This window comes from Sarcophilus harrisii, chromosome 2 (genome assembly GCF_902635505.1).
Source record: "Sarcophilus harrisii chromosome 2, mSarHar1.11, whole genome shotgun sequence".
NCBI classification, from domain to species: Eukaryota; Metazoa; Chordata; class Mammalia; order Dasyuromorphia; family Dasyuridae; genus Sarcophilus; species Sarcophilus harrisii.
In genome coordinates, this window is record NC_045427.1 from 639,215,883 (window position 1) to 639,243,377 (window position 27,495).

The 27,495-nt window shown below is 39.7% G+C and overlaps 1 protein-coding gene across 2 annotated transcripts in view; it reads right to left on the reverse strand.

The window, feature by feature from the left end:
* The window catches only part of LOC100922431 (solute carrier family 22 member 15-like), a 176,514-nt gene that overhangs the window by 120,808 nt on the left and 28,211 nt on the right, over window positions 1-27,495 (reverse strand). For both annotated transcript variants that reach the window (XM_031956891.1, XM_031956890.1), the window contains exon 2: window positions 12,886-13,032. In XM_031956891.1, coding sequence (XP_031812751.1) covers window positions 12,886-13,032 — 147 coding nt within the window. The remainder of the gene's footprint in view (window positions 1-12,885; window positions 13,033-27,495) is intronic.

Here is a 27,495-nt window from a genome sequence, read left to right on the forward strand (position 1 = left end):
GAAAGCACTTCCCAACCATTCCACTGGCCAAGGGGGGATGCTTCTGGAGGCAGTGGATGCCCCTTCTCAGGGCTTCAAGAGGGGGTTGGTTATTTGGGGAAGGCAGCAGAGAGTAGAAAAACAGGTCTGGAAGAAATGGTCTCAGGAAACCTGACCTCAAACACCTACTAGCTGTGTAAATCACTTGACCTCAGCCTTCCTCAGTTTCTTCAAATGTAAATTAGGGGTAATAAGAATAAAAATAATAAACTGGGGGTAATAAAAATAAAATAAAAAAAGTAACTCCCTCCCAGGGTTGTTGTGAGACTCAAAAGAGATGATGTCTGTAAAGTGTTCAGCACGGTGCCTGTCACATAGTAGGTGCTCTAGAAAAACTAGCTATTATTATTGTGCTGCAGTCATTTTTCAGATCTAGGTGGTCACTGGGCTTCCTTCCAGCTCTCTCCCATTTTGTGACTCTGCTGAAACAGAATACAATCTCCTAAAATGGTTCCTGACCAGGTCCCTGAAGCCAGAAACCATGGTTACCTACAGAGGAGCTTTTTTTCCAAGCAGAGCTCAGGAGTACCCTAAGAGGAAGCACGGGAAATATCATTGTCAAGCCCCCCAATTCATTCAAAGCATAATTACCTTTCATATTTGACTACAAGGTAAAGACAGATGTTCCCTTCAAACTGTTCTCTGCTTGAATACCTGTATGTTGCCATATAATTTTCTTTTTAGTGGTGGGAGGTATTTTAATGCTTTCATGGACAGAGTTAAGAAATAGAGGATGGGAATGAAAATCAGGAAACATTTAAATTCTAGCTATTATAAATTAGAGATCATCGATATCTTTTTTTTTTTTTTAATTTTGAGAGGGATCCTGACCTCAGAGTCAGGAAAATCTCAGTTCATCCTCTAGCTGTCTGACTCTGGACAAGCCCAAAATCTCTCTGCCCTCTCCCTTCCCCAGTTGCTAATGCCTTCCCCTGTCAGATTGCCTTCTCTGGATATAACTTGTATGTTCAGAGTTGTTTGCATATTGTCTCTCCCTTAAACTGCGAGCCCCCCCAAGGCAGGTGCAGACTCTTTGGACGTCAGTTGCCTCCTATAGGAATGGGGAGAATAATCCCAGTAGTACCAACCTTCCTGGGCTCTTGGGAGACTCCAAGTACATAATCCACTTGAAACTGTATGTTACTGTAATTACAATGTAATTGTAAATTATTACAATTGATACAGTTTTATTCACCAGGGACCTGGAGAGCTTTAGCCATGTGCTTCCTAATACAGATTAGATCTGATCCCACTCAGGGAATAGCCCAGACTTCAGTCATTAGAATGGCAAATCAGTACTTCCTGGCTGACCAACTTGCTTCAGGAGTTCATGAATCCCAAATTTTATCAGGGAGGCTGCGTCCTCCACAACCTCATCTTGCACCCCTGCCCTGCTACCCTCAGCAGCTCATCTCTGTGAATTACTGTGGCTCCCCAAAGCCACCATTTCCCAAATGGTTTTCTGGTAGTGCTAGAAGGTTGGGCACAAAGTTGGCAGCCTGTGACTCTCCGAGCAGAGAAGCACTATAGTGAGGGGGCAGGGGAAGGAGTCCCAAGTCAGTGGGAGCGAGTTCGAATCCCACATTTACTAAATGTATGATCCCGGGGAAGTTTCTCCCCAGCTCCAAGTGCAATCTGTGCCCAAGTCCTGTTTCTAGAACTGTGCCTCGTCTATACTCCCTTATCTAATCTGGCATCGCCCCCACCCCACAGCCAGCCTTCATTATCTCAACCCCCGGGGCTGTTGGACCAGGCTTCCCATTGGTTTCCTCGGCCCAGACTCCTATGTATTAAACTCAGCTCTTAAAACTGATTTTCCTCAAGGGCAGTTCCACACACGCCACCTCCCTGCTCAATAAATTAAAACGGTTCCCCTAGGACCCAGGATCTGACATAAAATCTGCCCGGTTTCTAAAGCCCTGCATAGCAGGGCTCCTCCCTGCCTCTGCAGTCTCCTTACATTTTGCTCCTATTGGCTCTTTCCAAAGTTGAGTGACACTGGCTTCTTGCCTGTCTAGCCCCGCCTTCTTGCAGGACTAATCACGTCATAACTGGGGCGTTTTCATTGGCTGAGCCCAGGCCTGGAATTCTCCCCCTCCTTCCTTGGCTTTCTTCAAGGTGCAGCATTGAGCTGGTATTTTAAAGTGCGTAGGTTTTTCTCCCACCTTCTACCAGAAGCCATTTTTATGGCCCTTAATGCTAAAGGCTTGTTGTGTTTTTGGACCCCCTCCAAATTCTCCCATCAGCTCCTGTCCCTCCGTAGTCATTTTTATGTCTCCAGAGTATAGTATGTAGACACAGTGTATGGTGTGAATACATAGTGTATAATGTGCATACACAGTATATAATGTATTTACATAGTAACTATATTGAATTGTACTATACTATAGTATAAATGAACTATACTGAACACTGCCCGGTCTCCCCCTCCCCCTCCATCTCCATTAAACTGTGAATTTCTTAAGAGCAGGGACCCTAGTTGCTCTTCTCCATCTATTCAGTGTTTTGCCCAGAGCCTGGCAGATAGCAGGTAGCTAATAAATTCTCGTTGACTTGACTTGTTGCTTTCACCTCTCTAGAGCTCAGTTTCCTCACCCGTAAAATGGGAGACGGAGGGACTAGATGATCTCTGGGAACTCTTTTGCCTCTAAATCTCTAACACTATGACTTTATACCTAAGAGGAGGAGGTAGAGCACTGTAGCCTGAAAATCCTATTCCCAGCTTGAAGTCTGTGGTGCTGTGATATCCCAAATGGAAGAATACAGCCCTTCCCCGCAAAGGGATCATTTTGAATGATGGCTCCTGTCAGTTCTGCCTCAGTAAACCTGTGCTTTTCATCTCCAGAGAATGCTCAGACTCCCAGTTCCAACCAGGAGACTCCATTTACTAAATTAGCCATCTTTCTTTCACTGTAAATACAAGAAATCAGGCAATGGAGGAGGGGGACCCTCAAATCCTAGAAAAACATCTCCCGGTTCCTGGGACAGAAGGATTGCTTGGGGACACCCTGGGTACCCACTGTAGGACTGCAGTAGCAGCTCCAAAACAACAATCATTTCCACACAGACCCACTGGGATGAACATGTGGGCAGAGAGTGGATGGCAAAGCAGATTTTCCCAAACAGCTGCAGTGTGAGCTGTCGCAGATATGTGGGCGGCAAGTGAGGGACCTGAAACAACCTTATAAAGGCATACTGAAGCACCAATTTAAACAACATGGTAAAGGTCTAGGACAGTGGGGATGTTAGCTACTGAGACATTATTAGACACCTACTATGTGCCCTAACTAGGTGCCTGCTTATGTGCCAGACACTGTGCTAAGAATTGGGGATAAAAGAAAAACAAAACATATATAACCTATATCAGATTGCTTATTGTCTCAATAAAACATGTCTAAAAAACATGGGTTTTTTTTAAAAAATGTTAAAAATTGTTTTCATATGTAATTTTAAAAAATACTTTGTATTTTTAAATGTATTAAAAATACATATTTGCTCTTCTCTGTATTTAGTGTTTTGCCCAGTGCCTAGCACATAGTAGGTAGTTAATGAATTCTTGTTGATTTGACTTGCTGATTTCACATCTCTAGACCTGTTTCCTCACCTGTAAAATGGAAGAGGAATGGATTAGATGATCTTGGTAACTCTGTTGCCTCTAGATCTATAACACTATGACTTTAGAACCAAGAGGGGGAGGGGGATTACATGGCCTGAAAGTCCTATTCCAGCTTGAAGTCTAATTGGGATTCAATATTCAAATAACTAACTACACAGAGGCCATTCTTTGCCTCAGTTGCTACCTAGCGCTAAATGGGTGTGGCCCCAGTCAAACTGAGATTGTTAAAGACCTGAGCTTGAAAAGCCCAGGGTTTCCCACTGCATCCAGGGCCATCTCCAGTCATCTTGCTCTCTAGCTGGCCACTGGACCCAGCTGGCTCTGGAGGGGAAAATGAGGTGACCTTGTCCATCCATCCCTCCCTCCCTCACATCCAATCCCCTTGCATGTCATGGCATCCCCTCCTTGATATCAAGGTTTTCTTCGAGAACAAAGGATAAACAACAATATAAAAGAACTTCCCTATCTCTGCAGTAGTTCTAGGGAAGTAATCTCAGAGGGAAAGATATTAAAGCAACAGGACCTAGAAGAGCCTCTTGCAGGGATATTATTTGAGCTGAATCTTGAAGGGATCAGGGAAATAGAGATGAGGAGAGAGGTATTCTAAACATGGAGGACACCAGAGTGTATGAGGAAGGGCAAGATTTGGGCCACAGAATTTGTGAAGGGAAACAAAGCTTAAGACTAGAAAGGTAGGAAAGGCTCAGGAGATTAAAGGTTTTAAAATCTAAACAGACAACTTTATATGTGATCCTGAAAGTAATAGGGAGCCACAAGGAGTTTATTAGGTGAGGGGAAGGGTGACAGAGCTACACCTTCACTTTAGGCAAATCAATTTGATGGCCAAATAGTGGATAGACAGAGGGGGAAAGACATGAGGCAGGTTATTGGAAGAGTCTGAGTTTGGAGTGTGAGAGAGCTATCTGTAGGAATCAATGGTACAGGACACATACTATGGAAATTATGAAGGCAAAAATGAGAATCCTTGAAGACAGATTGGATTGAAGAGAATAAGGGAGAGGAGCCCAGAGTAACACTAAAGTCCTAAGTCTGGCCAGTGATGCTGGAGAGGGGAGGGTTTAAGGGGAAAGCTAATGAGTTTTATTTTAGACATGTAGTTCAAGCTAGAATGCATCAAGAATTGGCCCATTTTCAACAAGGAAATGGTCCCCTTGAGAAGAGGAGAAAGCAATAAGGACCTTTAGACAGTGGTAGGGGACTGGGGCAGTCCTAGGGCTAGAAGGTCAAGGTTCATCTTTCTGTATGTGTCATATAGAAAGGAAAGCTTGATCACCCATTGGCTCTAAACAAATAATCACTTGTTTAAAAAAAATCAATCAATAAACATTTATTAAGTTCCTACAATGTGCCAGGAACTATGCTGTGTGCTGCAGATATAAAAAGAGCTAAAACAATCCCTGTCCTCAAGGAGCTTATGATCTATTTATTGTAGGGAGGCAATATGCAAACAAATATATCTAAAGCAAGCTACAGACAAGATAAATAGTCAATTCTTTTTCCCTGAGGCAATTGGGGCTAAGAGACTTGCCCAGGGTCACACAGCTAGGAAGTGCTAAGTGTCTGAGACCACATTTGAACTCAGGTCCTCCTGACTTCAGGGCTAGTGCTAGATCCATTGCCCCACCTAGCTGCCCCCAGGAAATGATTTTATAAGAGAAAGCACTAGAAATAAGAGGAGTTAAAGAAGGCTTCCTGTAGATGGCAGGACTTTAGTTGGGACTTAAAGGAAGCCAGGGAGGTCAGTAGTCAGAGTGGAGGAGATAGAGTTCTAGGGATGGGACACTGCCAGAGAAAATACCCAAAGCTGAGAGATGGGAGTGTCTGGTTCCCAGAACAGCCAGGAGACTTAGGGTCCCTGGGTCAAAGAATACAAGGTGGATACTAAGATAGGACTGGGTTGGGGGATGAAAGACTTTTGTATTTATTCCTGGAGGTAATAGGAGCCATGGGAGTTTATTGACCAGTCAAATCTAGCAATGGTATTTGGGTATTTATTTGTGCACAAGGTTCTGCCTAGTAGAGATTAAGTTCCTTAAGGGCAAGAACTACATCACTTTTACACTTCTCTCTAGTGTCTGCCCAGTGGCTGGCACATGGTAGATACTTGCTGGACTGAAGTGAACTCTAGAACAATAGCAGCTAGCTGTGGTTGTATGCCAAAAGGATTATGAAAAGAGGCAGCCATCCCTCCAGTTCTGAACGATTTGCTATGCTATTCTGCCTCGCCACATTTAAATTAACCTGAAATGACATTTTTCACAATTTGCCAAATTACTCAGATGCCCACAGCACACCAAGTGCTAATTTTCTCTTTTCCATTCCCGAGAATCAATTTAATCACCAATGTTATTAATTTTTGTGCAGAGAGCCAGAATAGCATAAGGACTAGAAGGTCGGACTCGGAGGCAGGAAGAATTGGCTTGGTGTTCCTCCTCTGACACAGATTGACTGTGTGACTTTGGGCAAATAATAGAACCTCTCGGGGTTCCAGGCAACTCTGGGAGACTCTAAGTGTGTTGCCACATATGAGTGGAAGGAAGTTTCTACACCACAAGATTCCCACACAGATAAAACTATAGTTGTGGTTTAAAAAAAAAAAAAAAAACTACATTTATTTACATTTATCAGGACAACCTGGGTTCAGATACTTCCTCTGATACATATTGACTGTGTCATCCTGGTCAACTCATTTGATTTCTTAGTGTCTCCATAATTCTGGCAAACTTCAAAGTATTAAAAAAAAAAAGTGCTGGATTGAATTAGCAAAGGAAGTTTCCTTACCAAGAAATCAAGGTCCAGACCTTCTAAATGTTTTTCCTAAAATATCCTTTAAAATAAAAAAAAAGCTTTTTATTTTCAAAACACATGCATAGATAATTTTCAATATTCCTTCTTGCAAAACCTTGTGTTTCAAATTTTTTTCTCACTCCCTTCCCCCAGCTCCTAAGGGAGCTAGACATCAAGGCACATGGTAATCATGTATAGTTCCTCTACACATATTTTCATAAATATCATGCTGTACAATAAATAGTAGGTCAAAAAGAAAAAAAAAGAAAAAAGAAAACAAAAAGCAAGTAAACAACAACAAAAAAGCTACAAATACATGTTGTGATCCACACTCAGTCCCCATAGTCCTCTCCACCACAAGATTATTGGAACTGTCCTGAATCACCTCATTGTTAAAAAAAAAAAAAAAAAAAGAGTCACTTCCATCAGAATTGATCTTTGTATAGTCTTGTTGTTGCTATGTACAATGATCTCTTGATTCTACTCACTTCATTTAGTATCGGTTCATGTAAGTCTCTCCAGCCCTCTCTGAAATCCTCCTGCTAATTGTTTCTTATAAAATAATAATACTTTTAGAAATGCTAGCTTTGGCAATAAGAGAAGAAAAAGAGATGAAAGGAATTAGAGTAGGCAATGAGGAAACCAAATTATCACTCTTTACAGATGATATGATAGTATACTTAGAGAACCCTAGAGAATCAACTAAAAAACTACTAAAAACAATTCAAAACTTAAGTAAAATGACAGGATACAAAATTAATCCACATAAATGATCAGCAATGTTATACATTACCAACAAAGTCTAACAGCAGGAGATACAAAAAGAAATTCCATTCAAAATAACTGTTGATAGCACGAAATATCTGGGAATCTATCTGCCAAGGAAAAGTCAGGAACAATATGAGCAAAACTATAAAACACTTTACACACAAATAAAGTCAGAACTAATCAGTTGAAAAAATATCAATTGCCCATGCATAGGCTAAGAGAATATAATAAAAATGACAATATTACCTAAATTAACCTACTTATTCAGTGCCATATCAATCAAACTCCCAAGAAATTATTTTACAGATCTAGATAAAATAGTCTGGAGGAACAAAAGGTCAAAAATTTCAAGGGAATTAATGGGGAAAAATGCTAATGAAGGTGCCCTAGCTGTACCTGATCTAAAACTATATTATAAAGCAGAGGTCGCCAAAACCATTTGGTACTGATTAAGAAATAGAGTAGTCAATCAGTGGAATAGGATAGGATCACAGGACAAAATAGGCAATAGTGTTTGACAAGTCCAAAGACCCCAGCTTTGGGGATAGGAACTCACTATTTGACAAAAACTTCTGGGAAAATTGGAAACTAGTATGGAAGAAACTAGGCACTGACCCACACCTAACACCACCTACCAAGATGAAATGGGTTCATGATTTAGACAGAAGGAGCAAATTAGAAGAAAATAGGATAGTTTACCTCTCAGATCTGTGGAGAAGGAAGGAATTTGTGTCCAAAGAAGAATTGAAACTCATAATTGAACACCAAATAGATTATTTTGATTATACTAAGTTAAAAAGTTTTTATACAAACAAAACTAATGCAGACAAGGTTAGAAGGGAAGCAATAAAATGGGAAAAACATTTTTACATTTAAAGGTTCTGATAAAGGCCTCATTTCTAAGAGAATTGACTCAAATTTATAATTCAAGCCATTCTCCAATTGTTAAATGGTCAAAGGATATGAACAGACAATTTTCAGATGAAGAAATTAAAACTATTTCTAATTATATGAAAAGATGTTCTAAATACCTATTGATCAGAGAAATGCAAATTAAGACAAATCTGAGACACTACTATACACCTCTGAGATTGACTAAGATGACAAGAAAAGATAATGATGAATGTTGGAGGGGATGTGGGAAAACTGGGACACTGATCCATTGTTGATAGAACTGTGAACAGATTCAGCCATTCTAGAGAGCAATTTGGAACTATGTTCAAAAAGCTATCAAAACTGTGCCTAAACTTTGATCCACCATTGTTACTACTGGGCTTATATCCCAAAAGATTTTAAAGAAGGGAAAGGGACCCATATGTGCAAAAATGTTTGTGGCAGCCCTTCTGGCAGTGGGCAGAAACTGGAAACTGAATAGATGTTCATCAGTTGCTGATGGCTGAATAAGTTATGGTATGTTATGGAAAATTATTGTTCTATAAGAAACGATCAGGAAGATAATTTTAGAGAGACCTGGAGAGACTTACATGAAGTGATGCTGAGTGAAATGAGCAGAACCAGGAGATCATTGTAGATGACAATAGTAAGACTATACAATGATCAATTCTGATGGGTGTGACTCTTCCCAACAATGAAATGACTGATGCTAGTTCCAATGATCTTGTGATGAAGAGAGCCAGCCACATCCAGAGAGAAGACTGGGGGAACTGAATGTGGATCATAACATAACATTCTTACTCTTTTTGATGTTGTTGGCTTACATTTTGTTTTCTTACTCATTTTCTTTCCTTTTTTGATCTGATGTCTCTTGTGCAACAAGACAAATGTATAAATATGTTTACACATATTGAATTTAACATATTTTAACATGTATAACATACATTGGATTGCTTGCCATCTAGGGAGGAAGTGGGGGGAAGGAGGGGAAAATCTGAAACACAAAGCTATGCAAGGGTCAGTGTTGAAAAATTGTGCATGCATATGTTTTGAAAATAAAAAGCTTTTAATAAAAAATAATATTCCATAACATTCATATACCATAACTTGTTCAGCCATTCCCCAACTGATGGGCATCCACTCACTTTCCAGTTCCTTGCCACTACAAAAAGAGCTGCTACAAACATCTAAAATGTCCTTTTCAAGGCTATAAACCATGCTGCTTTTTCCACACCAGGCTTTTTTTTACTGTTATATTTGTACTGAGGACAAAGAATTACCAATCTACATTATAAAACCACAATTTAAAAGAGGTGTTGACATATAAAAATGTTTGATTTTTCCAGGGTCTTTTTGTTCTTTCTACCACAGAAAACTCTATCTTCCCTCTTCATGCTTTTGGACCAGCTGATATTCATGTCTGGAATTCTCTCCCTCTTCATCTCCAACTCTTAGAACTCCTGACTCCTATCAGAACTCAGTTCAAAAGCCACTTTCTAAAGGAAAACAATTCCATCCTGACCCAGGCTATCACCTTTTATGTAACTATTCTGTGGGCATCCTCCTTATTTACATGCTGTCTCCCCCATTAGATTGGAAACTCCTCAAAGGAAAAGATGTTTTTACTTTGTTTTCTTTATATTCTTAGTACTTAGAGTACCCAGTACATAGTAAGCACTTAATAAATGTTTGTTGATTAGTTAATGGAAACCTTTTTTTATTCTATTCCCACAGTACCTGGCACATAGCAGATACTTAAATGCTTTTTAACGTGATGTTTTATCCTGGGTATAAAGTGTCCCTGTACCCAGGATTATCAGAAAATTATTCCTTTTTTTATTTTATCATTTTGTTTTTATTTTATTTTATCCAAGAATGATGGAAATATTTGTAATTTCCCACAATCCCTCATGTAAATTCAATATATAACAACATTTACCAAGGACCTACTGTATGCAAAAACTACAGAAGAGATGGGGAACTTTTTTTCTTCCAAAGACCATTTGGATATTTATAAATAACATCATTCACTGGTGTTACAAAATTATCAACTTAAAAACTCAACCAGTGGGAAGTAGTTGTACCTAGTTTTCAGCTCATTTTCACCTGCAGTTGCCTTGGCAGCGCTGGCCAAAGCAAATGATTTTGCAGGTCCCCGCCCCGGGACTCCAGCATAGAGAATCATTCTATGATTTTGTTGCTCACTGATTCCCCAGTTTTTTAGAGTATTAATATTCTACCACAGTTTATTTCATAAAGAAAAATTTCCTAACAGAATTATCTAATAATGACTTGGGCAGCTTGAGATTGGAGAGAGACAGCATGCGTTTCCTGTCCCTAGAGATTTTCAAGGATAAACTACTTGCTGGGATATTCATAGATGGGAATTCAAGTTTCAAGTTGGGTTAGGCTGGAAAATTTGAAAGTAGGAGACAACCCAGAATTGAAGAGTTTCAGACTTGAGGTCAAGGCTTATGGCTCAAAATCCTATCTCTGCTATTTATTACCTGGGTGACTTTGGGCAAATGATTTCACTTTTCTGGGTCTCAGTTTCTTGGTGAGAATGGGGGAATTGGATTCAATGGCTTCTAAGGTATCTTCCAACAATTGACCTAAAATCCAATGGTCCCTCCCAAGTTTGAGGGTCTGATTTCTCCTTCTAAAGTTCAATAGGTTATAAATACACTTGAAAGAATTAAGGATAGCCTTTCAATCAATGCAGAACCCACCACCCCATGCTGTAGTGGAGTTTTTATGAGTTGCAGTAGGACTAATTAGCAGAGAGCCAAACTCTGGGCGTGAGCCTCCAAACATAGGATGGACAAAACTCAAAGCCTTTTCTTCTCCCACCCAATCTTTCTTCCTGTATATTTATAGGATATATTCTGTATATTCTATAGATGGTAATAGTTGATATGTATAGATCTGCTCAAAAATCATCAATGATCCCTTCCTGCCCACCCGACCTCAAACTTCTCAGCCTGGGATTCAAAACCCTCCCTTCACAACCTGGTGCCAGGAGATATTCTCTAGCCAAACTGGCACCTCCAACACGCCTCCGAACCTTTGCTCATGCTGTTTACTCTGTCTAGAATAAGCTCCCCTCCCCTTTTCCATGGGCTGGATTTTTACCCATCCTTTAAAGCCAAATTTAAACTTAAAGAATTCCCTGTTTACACTCGGTGCTGACCTTTCTCTTTGGACTTCATGCGGCACTTTGTTTGTACCTCTCTAAACCCCAGTCATATATAATCTTGTGTATTTTTATAATCAATTGTGTGTCCTACGCTTCTAAGAGCATAAACCTCATGAGTGGATGGATCAAGTCTCATCTGTTCCTTGAACTCTTCCTAGAAGGAAAGAAGAGGGATGAGAAAAGAAGGCAAGGGGATGGGGAAGAGGACTATAGGACTCTGGGAAAATCAGTATATTTCTTTGAGTCTCTGTAAAATGAGGGGATTGGACAAACTGACCTCTGTTGTAGCCTCTCTAGCAGGTACAATGGCTTAAGATTCAGATCATTCTTCTGTCACTACCTTTCTGATTTCCACCAAGTCATTTTTTTTTTTTATTTGATGCTCTATGGTCTATGAAATCAGGCTTGGCAAACACTACCTTAGCATATTTCCTCCTTTCTACTCTCCCGGAAACCCTGACGCCCTCTGGTATGATCACAGCATGATAAATGGCTCCCACTCCCCCAGATCTCCAAAGGGTGATTAGCATCATGAAAGGCCTGACTCAGGCCCCAATCCTGGCACGGGGCTCTATTAGCAGCACTCCTGACTTTGCTCACAGCAGAACGTGCATTAGGAAGTAAAAGCTTTTTGACAAAGTATCTCACCGGAGAGACTTCCATCTAGGCCAGGGGATAAATATAGCTGGGGAGACAGACCACAGACAGGGACAAAGATTTTTTTTTGGGGGGGGGGGGTTGGGAAGCCTTGAATCATGCTCTGGCTTAGACAAGTATGCTTTGTGAAATCTGCTTAATAACCTCTCTTGCCTGGCAGCCAGCTGTTCTCAGTGGCAAGGAATTCAAAATTCAGAGAGACCAATTTAAAAGAGCCATATGAATGATTTACTAAGAATTTAACCTAAATTATGTCACTTTGGTGAGGGAGAAGCTTCATTCTTTGTATACTAAGCAGAACTAATGTGTATTTTATAAGATCAAACATTTCGAATTGGAAAGGACCTCAGAAATCCTTGCAACAATATGGATAGTCAAGCAAAACCAATCCCCCCATTGGCCAAGTCCTCAAACGAATGTATGTCTCATTGACTCTATCACCTTTCTGGTGGGAGGTGGGCAGTGGGAAGGATGCTTCATCACTGGTCCTTTGGAATTATGGTCAGTTATTAGAGTTACCAGAGAGGTTTCTCTTTGTTCCACCTTTGTCTTTATCATTTTATATTTTACAGATGGAAAAACTGAGGCCCAGAAGGGTGATACATTCATTTCACAGATAAGGAAACTGAGTCTCAGAGAGACTGTGGGATATAGAGAAAGTCAGAATTGGGATCTGAACCCAGACTCTCTGTTCAAATCTAACTGGCCTTCCTCTTCACCACTACAGATAATTTCTACCCACGGGCCCTTTGACAGGGAAAACACAATATATATATATATCTGCACACACAATCCCGGTCTAAGCAATCCAGACAGGCTTATCATTTTTAAAGTCCTCTAAAAATAGAGCTCCATGGGAAAGGGACAAAGAAAGGCAGGGCTTACACCGTGCTGTTTTGCTACTTGCCTCTGTCACTATGGATGTAAAGTTATCTGCAAAGTGCACGTGGCTGGCCAGCTCCTCGGGGTTCCTGGGAAGCTCTTCCTGGTCGATATGGTATTCTGGTACGGCGCCCACCAACACAATGAGCATGGACTGGCAGGCCACATAGACCTGGAACAAGCACATGGAAATGTCAACATCAGACTGGGAATCCACTGAGGCAGGTGCAGGTTTTCCTCAATACACATCCGGAGAGAACCGGTCTGGCTTCGTCCATTCCATCAGCAAGCATTATTAAGATCTGGATCCCGGTCCTGCCTCCAAAGTCGGTGCTCTTTCCATCACACTATCCTGTACAATTGAACTATGATAATAGTAAACCCACAAGGAAAAGGGAAAACATCCAGCTGCTCGGCCTAACTCCAAATGGGAACAGGAACCTAAAAACACTTGAACTGCTTCCCTCAGACCCTCCAGGAAACAGAAAATATATAAAATTTATTTGGGACCCTGCCTGTTTTGACATGCTCTGGCTCTGTTACATGCTGAGGTCTCACCTCTTAGTTACTCTCCTTTCCCCAACTGTGATCCTCCCCTGCCCCAACTTTCCTCATGTATCTTATTGCTCAGCCCCTTCACAGGATCCCACCTACCACTGATAGCTAGCTTGGCTGTTTAAGGGAAGGGGATGGAGGCAATAACTCACTCCCCTACTTCCTCAGCCCCTGCCAGAATAACAGGCATCAGGAGTCTCTGGAAAAGGGAGTTCGGAGTCATGGGAGTGGAATGAAGGCTGGACTTCCCCATCAGTCCCACCGGCCAGAATAAGTGAAGTCCAATGGGTTGAATTTCATCTCTGCTACATAATTACCTATGTGATCCTCAGCAAGTCACTCCACGTCTGAGTCTGTTTGCTCACCCGTGAAATAAAGAGATTGGACTACATAGCCTTTAGCTTTCCTTCCAGCACTGAATCTACGACAGGCAGTTGGGGTTATTGGGAGCTGAAGTTAGAAAGACTGCAGTTTGAGAGTTGTCTATTATTATGCTTTTCAATCTGGTGATTGAAAGACTCTTGACTCAAATCTTACTTATCCTTTGAATCAGGGAGGGGCTGAAGAATCCCCCCCTCTGGATGTTCAGTTCTCAAAACTGGGAATGAAGAAGGTGGGATGTTGCTTCCCTTCAGTCCTGAAGAATGAAAAGTTGAGAAAGGTTAGGGACTATAACATGTGAGAATCCCCAAGATTGGGCATGGAAGAAATGGAGAGTTTAAGGATTGTCTTCTGAGAGTTCCCAGCTCCCCTTCTTCCTCACAGAATAGCAATTTTTGACTCTTCTGTTCTCTAGTTATTTCTTGGTGGGACCCTATTGGACTAGGCTAAGTATCCACTGGCCATTTTATCTTCCTTTCAGGAAGGCTTATATGTCCTATCTTTGAGGTTACAGTTCAGGATTATGTTATCAAAATACAGAAGTCATCAGAAGGCAGTGTGCCCCAGTGGGCAGGATCATGAACCTCGAGTCTGAATTGCTGTTTTCAAATTCTGACTCAAATATTGAGTAGCTGTGTGACCCTGAGGAGGCCTCTCTGAGTCTCAGTAGCCAAAAGGTAATAATATCCTTGAGGGAATCACACTTGTGTTACCTCTTTCCTTTTTGTGCAATGTTTTAAGCAAAGTATTCTGCAAACCTTATAGCATCAAACAAACATTAGTTACTATCACTTTAATAGGTTTGCAAATTTCCTTATTGATCTAGAAATTTTCCAAGAGCTTTTGTGCTGAGTACTTCTCAAATCCTGCAATCTCACCTCTCCCTCTCTCTCTCTCTCTCTCTCTCTCTCTCTCTCTCTCTCTCTCTCTCTCTCTCTTTTTTCTCTTTCTCTCCATCTCTTTCTCTCTCTCTCTTTCTGATTCTCTTCTCTGTCTCTGTTTCTCTTCCTTCTTCTCTTCTTTTCTTTCTTTTTATTTCCCTCCTTCTCTCACCCTCCTTCCTCCTTCCCTTTCTTCTTTTTTCTTCTTCCTCCTCCTCCTTCCTCCTCTCTTCTCTCTCTCCCTACTTTCTTCTCTCCTCTTCTCCCCCTCCCTTTCCTCCTCCTCCCCAAGCCAGATGTTTATTTGATCACCCTGCTAAGAGTCCTATTGTTTTTTGCTCCACAAAAAGGTTCCAAAAGTGCAGAATACACTGACCTTTAAGAGTGTCAACAGTCTTTTATGAACAACCTTTCTCTAAATTCAATCCAATTCACAAGCTTCTAGTGAGTGCCCCTGGCAGTCTGCCAAGGACTTAAGGTGGTTGGTATATAGTCTGGATAAGTATTCATGCACCAAGGCCAGGTTTGAAAATGGGACTTTGTCCCTATCCACCAAAAGGTTTTTAGCTCTAATGGTAATATATAGGACCTGTCTTTTCAAAATGGATGCCCACATTCTACCAAAAGCAGGACTTTCTGAGGTCATAAAAATAGACATGTATAAAATTGGTTCAATACTTTAAGAGTATTCTATGGCCCCCTCATTGATAAAGATTGCAACTCTATCACTTTAATGAAGAGGTTTCAAGAGTTTCCAGGGCTGGATAGATCATCACCTTGCTAATTGGGCAGATGACCTTGAAATGCATTGAAAAGGGTCTCTCCTAATACAGTCACAAAGTCTGAGTGAGCCCGAGATGGCTGTCCTCATTAGGCTTACTCCTATTCCCAATTCTGTCCTATGGACATTTTCACTCTCATGAGAGCTTTCTGGAAAAAAATTCTGCTAAGGTCATAGAGCACACTTAGAGCTAGAAGGACCCTTACAGGTCACCGAATAAGAGCACTGGGTGACACAGTAGCTGGAGCATTCTTGGAGTCAGGAAGTTCCAAGTTCAAAAGTAGCCTTAGAGGTTTACTAGCTTGTGATTTTGGGTAAGACTTTTTTTTTAAACTTTATTTTTTTTTATTAAAGCTTTTTATTTTTCAAAGCATATATGTGGACAATTCTTCAACATTAGTCCTTGCAAAACCTCGTGTTCCAATTTCCTTCCAAGTCCTCCCCTAGATGGCAAGTAGTCCAATATATGTTAAACATGGTAAAAAATACAGGTTAAATCCAATGTATGCATACAGATTTATGCAATTTTTGTTCCATACAAGAAAAATCAAATCAAACCAGTAAAAGAGAGAGAGAGAAGAAAAATAAAATGCCACATAATAACAATAAAAGAGTGAGAATGCTATGTTGTGATCTACACGTAGTTCCCACAGTCCTCTCTCTAGGTTAGATGGATGGCTCTCTTCATCACCAAACCATTGGAACTGGTCTGGATCATCTCATTGTGAAAGAGAGCTGTGTCCATCAGAATTGATTATTGTATAGTCTTGTTGCCCTGTACAATGATCTCCTGGTTCTGCTCATTTCACTTAGTATCAGTTCCTGTAGATCTCTCCAAGTCTCTCTGAAATCATCTTGCTGGTCATTTCTTACAAAATAATAATATTCCATAACATTCATATACCATAATTTATTCAGCCATTCTCCAACTGATGGACATCCACTCAGTTTCCAGTTTCTTGCCACTACAAAAAGGGCTGCCACAAACATTTTTGTACCTGTGGGTCCCTTTCCCTTCTTTAAGATCTCTTTGGGATACAAGCTAAGTAGAAACACTGTTGGGTCAAAGGGTATGCACAGTTTGATAACTTTTTGAGTATAGTTCCAAACTGCTCTCCAGAAAGGTTGGATCCATTCACAGTTCCACCAACACTGTATTACTGTCAGGGTAAGACTTTTGACCTCTATTTGCTTCAGCTGCCAGACCTGTAAAAGGGGCTACTAATGACATCTCCTACCCAGGGTTGCTGTGAGGATCAAATGAGATCACATTTGCAAAGCATTTTTCAAATCTAAAGTACTATGTAAATTAATAAACATTTATTAAGTGCCTATTACATGCCAGGCACTGTGCTAAGTGCAGGGACTACAATAAGAGGTAAAATTCAGTTTGTCTCCTCAAGAGCAATCAGTATAATAAGAGATAAGTATTAAATAAATATATACAAAGAAGCTATATACAAGATAACTGAGAAAAGATACTAAAATTAAGAGTGGTAGGTGAAGACTGGCCTGTAGAAGTGGGATTTTATTTGGGATTCAAAGGAGGCAGGGAAAGCAAGAGGCAGAAATAAGGATCATAAAATGCTACAGTTGTTTTTCTCACTGTTGTTACAATAACAACAACCACCACGATTATTGTTACCTATTATTACCATCTAGTTTCACACATTTCACAGTTGAGGAAAGACTCAGAGAAAAAAGTGAATGGGTCAATAAAGGTAGCAGTAAGTCAAGTCATTGCTTCATTCATCTAACAAGCTTTTAGTAAATGCTTACTATACACTTGGGGATACAAATAAAAATGAAATAATTCCTGCTTTCAAGAAACTTATGGTCTATCAAAAGGAAAGGGGCTTTTCCAGTACCATCCTACTTCTACCCAGATAATTCTGACTATGGTCATTTTAAAATGGTAGTAGAGATCTTTAAGAAAGTGTTCCTTTGAATGCCCTTGAATCAGACCAGAGGGAGGAACCCATGTTCAGCTAGTTATGAGCCTGACTGTAGATGGGCTAAATCTAATAAAATTATATCAGACTTTTAGAGAGCACAGCTGTGTCAAATATGAAGCTAATGCCCTGGCTGTCACCAGGCCACCAGGAAATCATGGCAAGGATCAGGTCAGAATAAAATTAAGAGTGGGGAGCCCAGAGAGTGTCTGATTCTACCCCAATCCAAAAGAAGAAGACTCTCCACAGCATTCCTATCCATTAAGAGGTCATCCAGCTTCTCTTTGAATGATTCTTTTTCTGCACAGCCAAACAAGTTGACTCTAGGTCAGTGACATCTGGACCAATGTTCAAGACACACAAAACTTGAGAGCAGGTTGACATGTATGCAAACAATTCTAGCCCTATTGAACAGTTAATAATGGGAGATTCAGCAGCTGGTGAATTTAGAATGGAGTTCAATTCCCTTTAACAGAGCCAAAGATCCATCTAAGAGTTCTGAGGACAAGGGATCAATGGATTGACAATGATTACAACCCTGGTGTATTTCTGTAGCTACATGGGGAGTTTGTTTGGAGTGATTTGGTGTCCTCTATGCTGACCTTTGCCCTGCTCTGACCAAATCTTTCCACTTGGACCTAAGTCTAGCACCTAACAGAAGGCCATGGAATTTCTTTTTCTTTTCTTTTTATTTGGGGAGGGGGGATAGGATCAAAAATGGTTGAATAAGCATTCTCTGAACATCCATCATTTCTGGCTGAGACTCTCCTCTCTTCATTGTCTAGTGGATGGGAAGGATATACCTTTCTTTTATCCCCAAAACACTAAGTATCCCTATAGCCAGGCAAGGTGCAGTCCTAGGTGCCAGAGGAGATGACAAAGATAGGACACATCCCATGAACTGGTGAAGTTCTACTAGAATCTAGCACTAAGAGATCTGTGTATCAATTAACAAGTCTTTATTAAGCAGCGACCATGCTGGATACTGTGTCAGGTGCTGGGCATACAAATACAAAAACTAAATAATCACTGTCCTCAAGAGCTTATATTCCCCTAGAGGAGACACCTTGTACATCTATGGATATATACAAAATGAACATGTACAAAGTGTTTGGGCCATAAACAACAGCTGAGGACTCAGAAAGGAACCATTTAGAAAGCAGTGCTGGAGCTACTTTGGGAAGAAAACTTGGGATTCTAACACTCAGAGCTGATGTAGGAGGGTGTTCTGGACATAAGAAACAGCATGGGCAAAAGCACAGAAGTGGGAGATGGGATTTCATCTATGATAGGAGAAATCAGAAGGGGAATCTGTTTAAAGCATGTAAAGGGGACAACTAATGGAAGACTGGGAAGTAGGCTAGATGGAGGCTTTGAAAGACAGTAAAAGACAGTAAAAAACAGAAGTTTTTACTTGAATCCTAAGGTCATAGTGAGTCAAAAAGGGAGTTTATTAAGTAAGTGAGTAACATGGTCCAACTTCTGCTTTAGGAAAATACATTGGTAGCTGTACAGAGGATGGATAATAATAATAATACCCTAATTGTTTACAATTTCCTAAAATTCTTTACAATACAATTGTTTCCTTTTTCAAAACACTTTTCTCAAAACAACTTTGAGAAGTTGGCAATACAAATATGACTAGTTTTGTAACCTGGAGCTATTTACTTAAACTGTGAGACTTGGCTTCCTTAACTTCCTTATCTACAAAGTGGAAATACTCTGACTCAGGTCAGAGTGGAAGGATTCCGTCAATAGGGCAAATCAATAGCAACCCAGTGCTGTTGAGCACTTGGGAGAACTGAGGTTGAGAGGGCAAGAGGAAGAGGCAGAAAAAGAGGGAGAGGGAGAAGGGAGGGAGAGAGAGAAGGAGGGCAGAAGGAGAAGCAGAGGGAGAAAGAGGAGAGAGAAGAAGGGAGAGAAGGAGGGAAAAAGCAAAGGTAATTAGGTAGTGTTTACACTTTCCAAGGCACTTTGCTGTTCATTATCCCATTTGATCTGCTTGGGGAGGTAAGGCAGATGTCTCCATTTCTTAAAGAAGTTAAACAATTGTCCAATGAGGTCAAGTTCATGGGAAAGGCAAGGCTGGCCTAGCCCCAAAGGCTTGGGATTTCCGTCCTCAGCCACTCACAAAGACCAGGAGCTTTGCCAGGATCCAAAGGGCTCATTTGACTTGCTCTCTGTTAATTGCTTCTCCTAATGGGGACACCAGGCTTCAATTAAAGAAAGGCTTAAGTTCAAGTGTCCCTTGGAGAGCAGATCTTCCTCCTCACCCCTCTGCATCATCTCTGACTTATCCTTCTCCCTTCCCCACCTCCCCCACAACCAATCAGTCACAAAACATGGCGGATTCTAGTTGGGGCTATCCCTTCTCTTCTGGATGACTTCTTATCCTTTTCATTGTCTTGTTAACTCCAGTCTTTGCCCTCTTCCATCCATTCTTTACAGAGAAATAATCTTTTTAATAAAAATAACCTTCTTAATGCACAATGCCTGATCATGTTTTTCCATGCTCTAACATTTTTAGTGGCTCCCAATTGCCCATAGAATAAAATACATTTTCCTTAATCCAGTATTTAAGGCGTACCACAATATGATGCCAGTTGAACATTTCCTAATGATTTCACAATATTCCTGTTTCTACACTCCATGTAACTCTATCTACCATCTCCTTTCTTTGCATTCCTGTCTGAAATGCCTTCCTCTTCATTCTGTAGGATTGTTGATCAGCTTCTTTCAAGGCTCAGTTCCTTCTGTGAAGTCATCCCTGATTCCATCCCACCACTCTCTCCTTCGTCAAGTTCCCTTATATTTCTATATATAGTATATATATATATATACTCTATCCCCTAAATTCCATGATGGTAGAACCTATTTTTGTTTCTGTATCTCCTGGATCTAGAGGCATCTTACTCTAAAGGAGTTCTTTACCTTTAGAGCAGGGGGTGGGGTAGGGTGATGCTAGGGGTTATGGGTAGTGTGCTTACATATCTCTGCATGGAAGGGACTGCTAAGCCTGTTCGGGGAAATGCAGGATGATATGTGCGCTCATTTGGAGCATTTATAGGCCTTCTGTAACTGGTTCTAATCTGCTAAGCACATGATGAAATGACATACTATCAATTAATTAATTAATACTATTAATATGATTAATATACTGTTGATCAGTTCTTCAGTGAGAACCAGGGTGTGTGTGAAAGGCAATAACTTGCCAAAAGTGAGGCTGGTCCTCGCTGCTATGTGCCGGTGATCCAAGGTGGAGTGTCTCTGCACTGGGATCATCTCCAATTGGTCAGACCTTCCAGTTGGCTACCACTAATAAAGATTTGAAAGGTCATATGGTCATCCGCCAGAGGTCCAGGGATTGGAGTCTCCTTCAGGATGATCTAGATGCCTGTCAGTCAAGAGAGAAGTACCCAGAAGCCTGTTTGACACAGGCCAAAGGTAGCTCCGACCCACTTCATTCAGCAGCTGTGTGTCATGAAGGCCGCTGGCAGCAACTGCTTTAAGTTTGAGCCCAACCTCCCCAAGGACTTGGGTGTAATTTAGGACCATGTGCCCCAGGTGTGGAGGAGAAATGTTTATACTTGCTATATCTTTATCATCAATTTCCCTTTTGTAAGAATTAATTGGTGTTAATTGATTGGATGGGACTGGGGCTCTAATCACTAGTGTTAACCATGGGTGGGGAAGAAAACCACTCTAAAACAGGGGTCAGGCTTGTTGCATTAGAGAAGAGATAGCTCCAACCTCTCCGGAATTGTAGCCAGCCCAGTTCTAGAAGCCCAACCACTGACCGAGATCAAGTCGCGTCCATATATAATTGTTACTTAACCAAAGCATACTGAACTTAATGAGAAGGCAACCAGGGGTCCTAATAAACATTAGGGGGGACTTGGAAGAGATGACAGAAGCCAGTGAGGACGGCCTTACCACATGAATTTCTCTCCCATACATGCTTTAAAGTCTCAGCAGAACTCCTCAAGCACTCACTTGGCCAAGTTGCTTAACCTATGAACGGTTTAAAATCTTTCCAAGAATATATCCCAGAGACATTTTTCTAGCTCTCATGTAATGGAGCCTCTCAGACCATGAGGACAAAAGAACTAGCTAAGATTATAAAAGGGTTGGATGGATTTTGAATAAATTAGCAAGAATCTATCAAACACTGATTATGTACCAGACATCAAAGCACATGCTGGGATACAAAGTCAAAAATGAAACTGTTTCCTGTCCTCGGGGAGCTTACATTCTAATGGGGGAGACAAAAACATCCACATACAGAATGAGCTAATGGGATGGCTGGGCTCAAAGAAAGGAAATAAATGGCAGTCTTGGAGAGAGTTCCCCAGTCTTTGGCTTTGGGCTGCCCTACATTTTTATCTGTGTAAATTCAAGGGGTCGGTCATCAGTAGAGACTTGGGTTCAATTCTCACTCAAACTTTCTGAGCCTGTTTCCATATGTGTGGAAAGGATAATAATATCTATAGAACCTATCTCAGAGGGTTGTTATAAAGGTTAGATAAGGTACATAAAATGCTTTGCAGATATTAATCAAAATTATACAATTTATACATTTATTATGTATACAATATACAAATTATACATTTATTATGATTATGAATTATCAAACAACACAATTGCTGAAGAATCAAAAATTGTGGATGATCCAAAGAACAATGGGCAACAACTGACATATAAGAAGTAAATGCTCTCTTCTGGGACATATGTGATCAGACAAGGAGGTGGGCGCTTCTATTATTAAAAGGAAGCAACAACAGCTGGACAAGTTGAGGGTTACCCTGGCTCCCCAGTTAAAACACCTACAGCAAAGTCTCCTGAACCCTGGGGAGATCTACAGTGTGGAACTTATAAAAGAAGATGGACAATAATTATACATACTCAATTCCTCTCCAGGATACAAAGGACTTTCCTCTCTAAAGGACTTTCTCTACCATGCCATAGAAACCTCTTCACTCTAAAAGCTCAGGCTACCAGGACTATTTCTCACTTTGGAAGTAGCTTCTCTGACTTGTTTCTCCCATGAAAGTCACCCATGTCTTCATTACTCTTCAAGCTGTACTTCTGAATCTCTGGACTTTCTTCATCTCTCTCTATCTCTCTCTGCCTCTGTGTCTCTCTGTGTCTCTGTGTCTCTCTGTCTGTGTGTGTGTGTGTGTGTATGTGTGTGTCTGTCTGTCTGTCTCTCTCTGTGTGTCTCTCTTCCTGTCTTTGTCTCTTTCCCTCTCTCTGTCTCTCTCTGTGTCTGTCTCTCTCTGTGTCTCTCTCCCTCTGTCTCTCTCCTTCTCTCTTTCTCTCTCTCTCTCTCTCTCTCTCTCTCTCTCTCTCTTTCTCTCTCTGTGTGTGTCTGTCTGTCTCTCTCTCTCCGTCTCTCTGTGTGTGTCTCTCTTCCTCTCTTTGTCTCTTTCCCTCTCTCTGTCTCTCTCTGTGTGTCTCTGTCTCTCTTTGTCTCTCTCCCTCTCTTTGTCTCTCTCTCTCTCTTTTTCTCTCTCTCTCTTTCTCTCTCTCTCTCTCTCCCTATATTCCACCTCTTGATTTTCAGCTTCTCTTTATGTGTTATCTTCCTCCATTAGAATGTAAGCTCCTTGAGAACAGAGACCATTCCTTCTTTCTGTTTGTATTTACATTCTCAATACTTGGCAGAGAACCTGGCATATAGAAAATCTTTATTGCCTATTGATATGTGATATATATGTGTGTGTATGTTCATATATATATAGATATGCACAAAAACATATATATGTTTACATATGTATATACATACTATATATTATATCTATAGTCATCTGTTTATAAAGTCAGGAAATGGGGCCAGGTGAATAGAGAAAAATAGCTTTGTGTCCTTCCTTTTTTTCTGGTTTAATTCATTTGTATTGCTAACTACAAAGGACTTTAGGAATTTCTAATTCTGAATCAAAGAGCAATCTGGGATCTAGTATTATGATTTTAACCTTAGACACAGAGATTAAAATAAATGACTTGACTATGTAAGCTGAGTGTGATAGTTATGTTCTCTGCATATAACTAGAGTCACCATCCTATCCTTACCAGGGAGAGGCTTTCTAGTTGCTACACCCTAGCAGACTGGAGCTGAGAGGGCCAAGATATAGGCTTAAAGAAAGGAAACCCCAAAACTGGTAAGAAAAAGCAAGGCCCAGGAATATCCACAAAATTAGGGAGTGATGTACCCAGCAGAGAGCGATGGCAATATGGTGCAATAGAAAAATGAATAGATTTAACACTAAAGGACCTAAGATCAATTTCAGCTCAACTTACTTTCTATGAATCTTTTGTAAATGAAGATATTACAATAAACTCTTTGATTCCTTGAAGTTCCAGGACTATAAATTGCCCAAAGAGAAGCCCATGATATCAAGATGGACTGGAAGCAATAGGAATATTACCAAACCATTAAGGAAGCCAAAAAGACAGATCTCAACAGGATGACAGGACACTCAAGTGCAGGTCAAGTAGAAATTGGTGCTCACCAGGGAACATGCTCAGAAAGAGCAATGGACTAATATGGGTGTGGAAGACACTGATGGCCTTTTGAAGTTGGAGATCTGAATTGTCTCTGCCGGGACTGTATCCTATGCGAGTACTCTCAGTGAGTCAGCTTGATGAGTGACCACTTTTCTCATTGTTGATGTTCATATTGCTAGGAGAGTATGCCCCAGATTTATGGGGTTTGAATTTCTTACTTTATTATTTCATTATCATGTTTTGAATTAATTGTGTTCCCTCACTGACTAATAAAAGTAAACAAATTTTTGGGAAACTCATGAACTCTCTAGTTTTGAATTGATACAGATATATACTTTCTCTTAGCAAGTTGTTTTCCAGTCTTAAATTGGGTTAAGAAAGACAAAGTTTCCAGAAGATTGGAGATTATGATCCTATAGTATCTCTACTATATGTCATGTTCTCTTGGCAAGTTGTTTCCCACTCTTAAATTGTATTAAGAAAAACAAAGTTTCCAGAAGATTGGGGATTATGGTCCTATATTATCTACTATGTGGTATTTTCTTTTGGCAAATTGTTTTCCACTCTTAAATTGTGTTAAGAAAAACAAAGTTTCCTGAAGATTGGAGATTATAATCCTATAGTATCTCTACTATATGTCATGTTCTCTTGGCAAGTTGTTTCCCACTCTTAAATTGTATTAAGAAAAACAAAGTTTCCAGAAGATTGGGGATTATGCTCCTGTAGTATCTACTCTATGGTATCTTCTCTTGGCAAGTTGTTTTCCACTCTAAAATTGGGTTAAGAAAAAAAAATTTACAGAAGATTGGGGATTATGGTCCTATAGTATCTCTACTATATGGCATTTTCCTTTGGCAAGTTGTTTTCCACTCTTAAATTGTGTTAATAAAAACAAAGTTTCCTGAAGACTGGAGATTATGATCCTATAGTATCTCTACTATATGTCATGTTCTCTTGGCAAGTTGTTTCCCACTCTTAAATTGTATTAAGAAAAACAAAGTTTCCAGAAGATTGGGGATTATGCTCCTGTAGTATCTACTCTATGGTATCTTCTCTTGGCAAGTTGTTTTCCACTCTAAAATTGGGTTAAGAAAAAAAATTTTACAGAAGATTGGGGATTATGGTCCTATAGTATCTCTACTATATGGTATTTTCTTTTGGCAAGTTGTTTTCCATTCTTAAATTGTGTTAAGAAAAACAAAGTTTCCAGAAGATTGGGGATTATACTCCTATAGTTTCTACTATATAGCATCTTCTCTTGGCAAGTTGTTTTCCACTCTTAAATTGTATTAAGAAAAACAAAGTTTCCCGAAGATTGGGGATTATGGTCCTATAGTATCTACTATATGGTATCTTCTCTTGGCAAGTTGTTTTCCAATCTCAAATTGTGTTAAGAAAAACAAAGTTTCCAGAAGATTGGGGATTATAGTCCTATAGTTTCTACTATATAGCATCTTCTCTTGGCAAGTTGTTTTCCACTCTTAAATTGTATTAAGAAAAACAAAGTTTCCAGAAGATTGGGGATTATGGTCCTATAGTTTCTACTATATAGCATCTTCTCTTGGCAAGTTGTTTTCCACTCTTAAATTGTATTAAGAAAAACAAAGTTTCCAGAAGATTGGGGATTATGCTCCTGTAGTATCTACTATATGGTATCTTTTCTTGGCAAGTTGTTTTCCAATCTTAAAATGTGTTAAGAAAAACAAAGTTTCCAAAAGATTGGGGATTATGGTGATATAGTATCTCTACTATGTGGTATTTTCTTTTGGCAAGTAGTTTTCCATTCTTAAATTGTGTTAAGAAAAACCAAGTTTCCAGAAGATTGGGGATTATGGTCCTGTAGTATCTACTACATGGTATCTTTTCTTGGCAAGTTGTTTTCCACTCTAAAATTGGGTTAAGAAAAAAAAATTTACAGAAGATTGGGGATTATGGTCCTATAGTATCTCTACTATATGGCATTTTCCTTTGGCAAGTTGTTTTCCACTCTTAAATTGTGTTAAGAAAAACAAAGTTTCCAGAAGATTGGGGATTATGGTCCTATAGTATCTCTACTATATGGTATTTTCTTTTGGCAAGTTGTTTTCCATTCTTAAAATGTGTTAAGAAAAACAAAGTTTCCAGAAGATTGGGGATTATACTCCTATAGTTTCTACTATATAGCATCTTCTCTTGGCAAGTTGTTTTCCACTCTTAAATTGTATTAAGAAAAACAAAGTTTCCAGAAGATTGGGGATTATGGTCCTATAGTATCTACTATATGGTATCTTCTCTTGGCAAGTTGTTTTCCAATCTCAAATTGTGTTAAGAAAAACAAAGTTTCCAGAAGATTGGGGATTATAGTCCTATAGTTTCTACTATATAGCATCTTCTCTTGGCAAGTTGTTTTCCACTCTTAAATTGTATTAAGAAAAACAAAGTTTCCAGAAGATTGGGGATTATGGTCCTATAGTTTCTACTATATAGCATCTTCTCTTGGCAAGTTGTTTTCCACTCTTAAATTGTATTAAGAAAAACAAAGTTTCCAGAAAATTGGGGATTATGCTCCTGTAGTATCTACTATATGGTATCTTTTCTTGGCAAGTTGTTTTCCAATCTTAAAATGTGTTAAGAAAAACAAAGTTTCCAAAAGATTGGGGATTATGGTGATATAGTATCTCTACTATGTGGTATTTTCTTTTGGCAAGTAGTTTTCCATTCTTAAATTGTGTTAAGAAAAACCAAGTTTCCTGAAGACTGGGGATTATGGTCCTATAGTATCTGTACTATGTGGAATTTTCTTTTGTCAAGTTGTTTTCCATTCTTAAATTGTGTTAAGAAAAACAAAGTCTCCAGAAGATTGGAGATTATGGTCCTATAGTATCTACTATATGGTATCTTCTCTTGGCAAGTTGTTTTTCAATCTCAAATTGTGTTAAGAAAAACAAAGTTTCCAGAAGATTGGGGATTATAGTCCTATAGTTTCTACTATATAGCATCTTCTCTTGGCAAGTTGTGTTCCAATCTTAAATTGTATTAAGAAAAAGAAAGTTTCCTGAAGATTGGGGATTATGCTCCTGTAGTATCTACTATATGGTATCTTCTCTTGGCAAGTTGTTTTCCAATCTTAAAATGTGTTAAGAAAAACAAATTTTCCTAAAGATTGGGGATTATGGTGATATAGTATCTCTACTATATGGCATTTTCTTTTGGCAAGTTGTTTTCCACTCTTAAATTGTGTTAAGAAAAACCAAGTTTCCTGAAGATTGGGGATTATGGTCCTATAGTATCTCCACTATGTGGTATTTTCTTTTGGCAAGTTGTTTTCCATTCTTAAATTGTGTTAAGAAAAACCAAGTTTCCTGAAGATTGGGGATTATGGGCCTATAATATCTATTATATGGTTTCTTCTCTTGGCAAGTTGTTTTCCAATCTTAAAATGTGTTAAGAAAAACAAATTTTCCAAAAGATTGGGGATTTTGGTGATATAGTATCTCTACTATATGGCATTTTCTTTTGGCAAGTTGTTTTCCAATCTTAAATTGTGTTAAGTAAAACCAAGTTTCCTGAAGATTGGGGATTATGGGCCTATAATATCTATG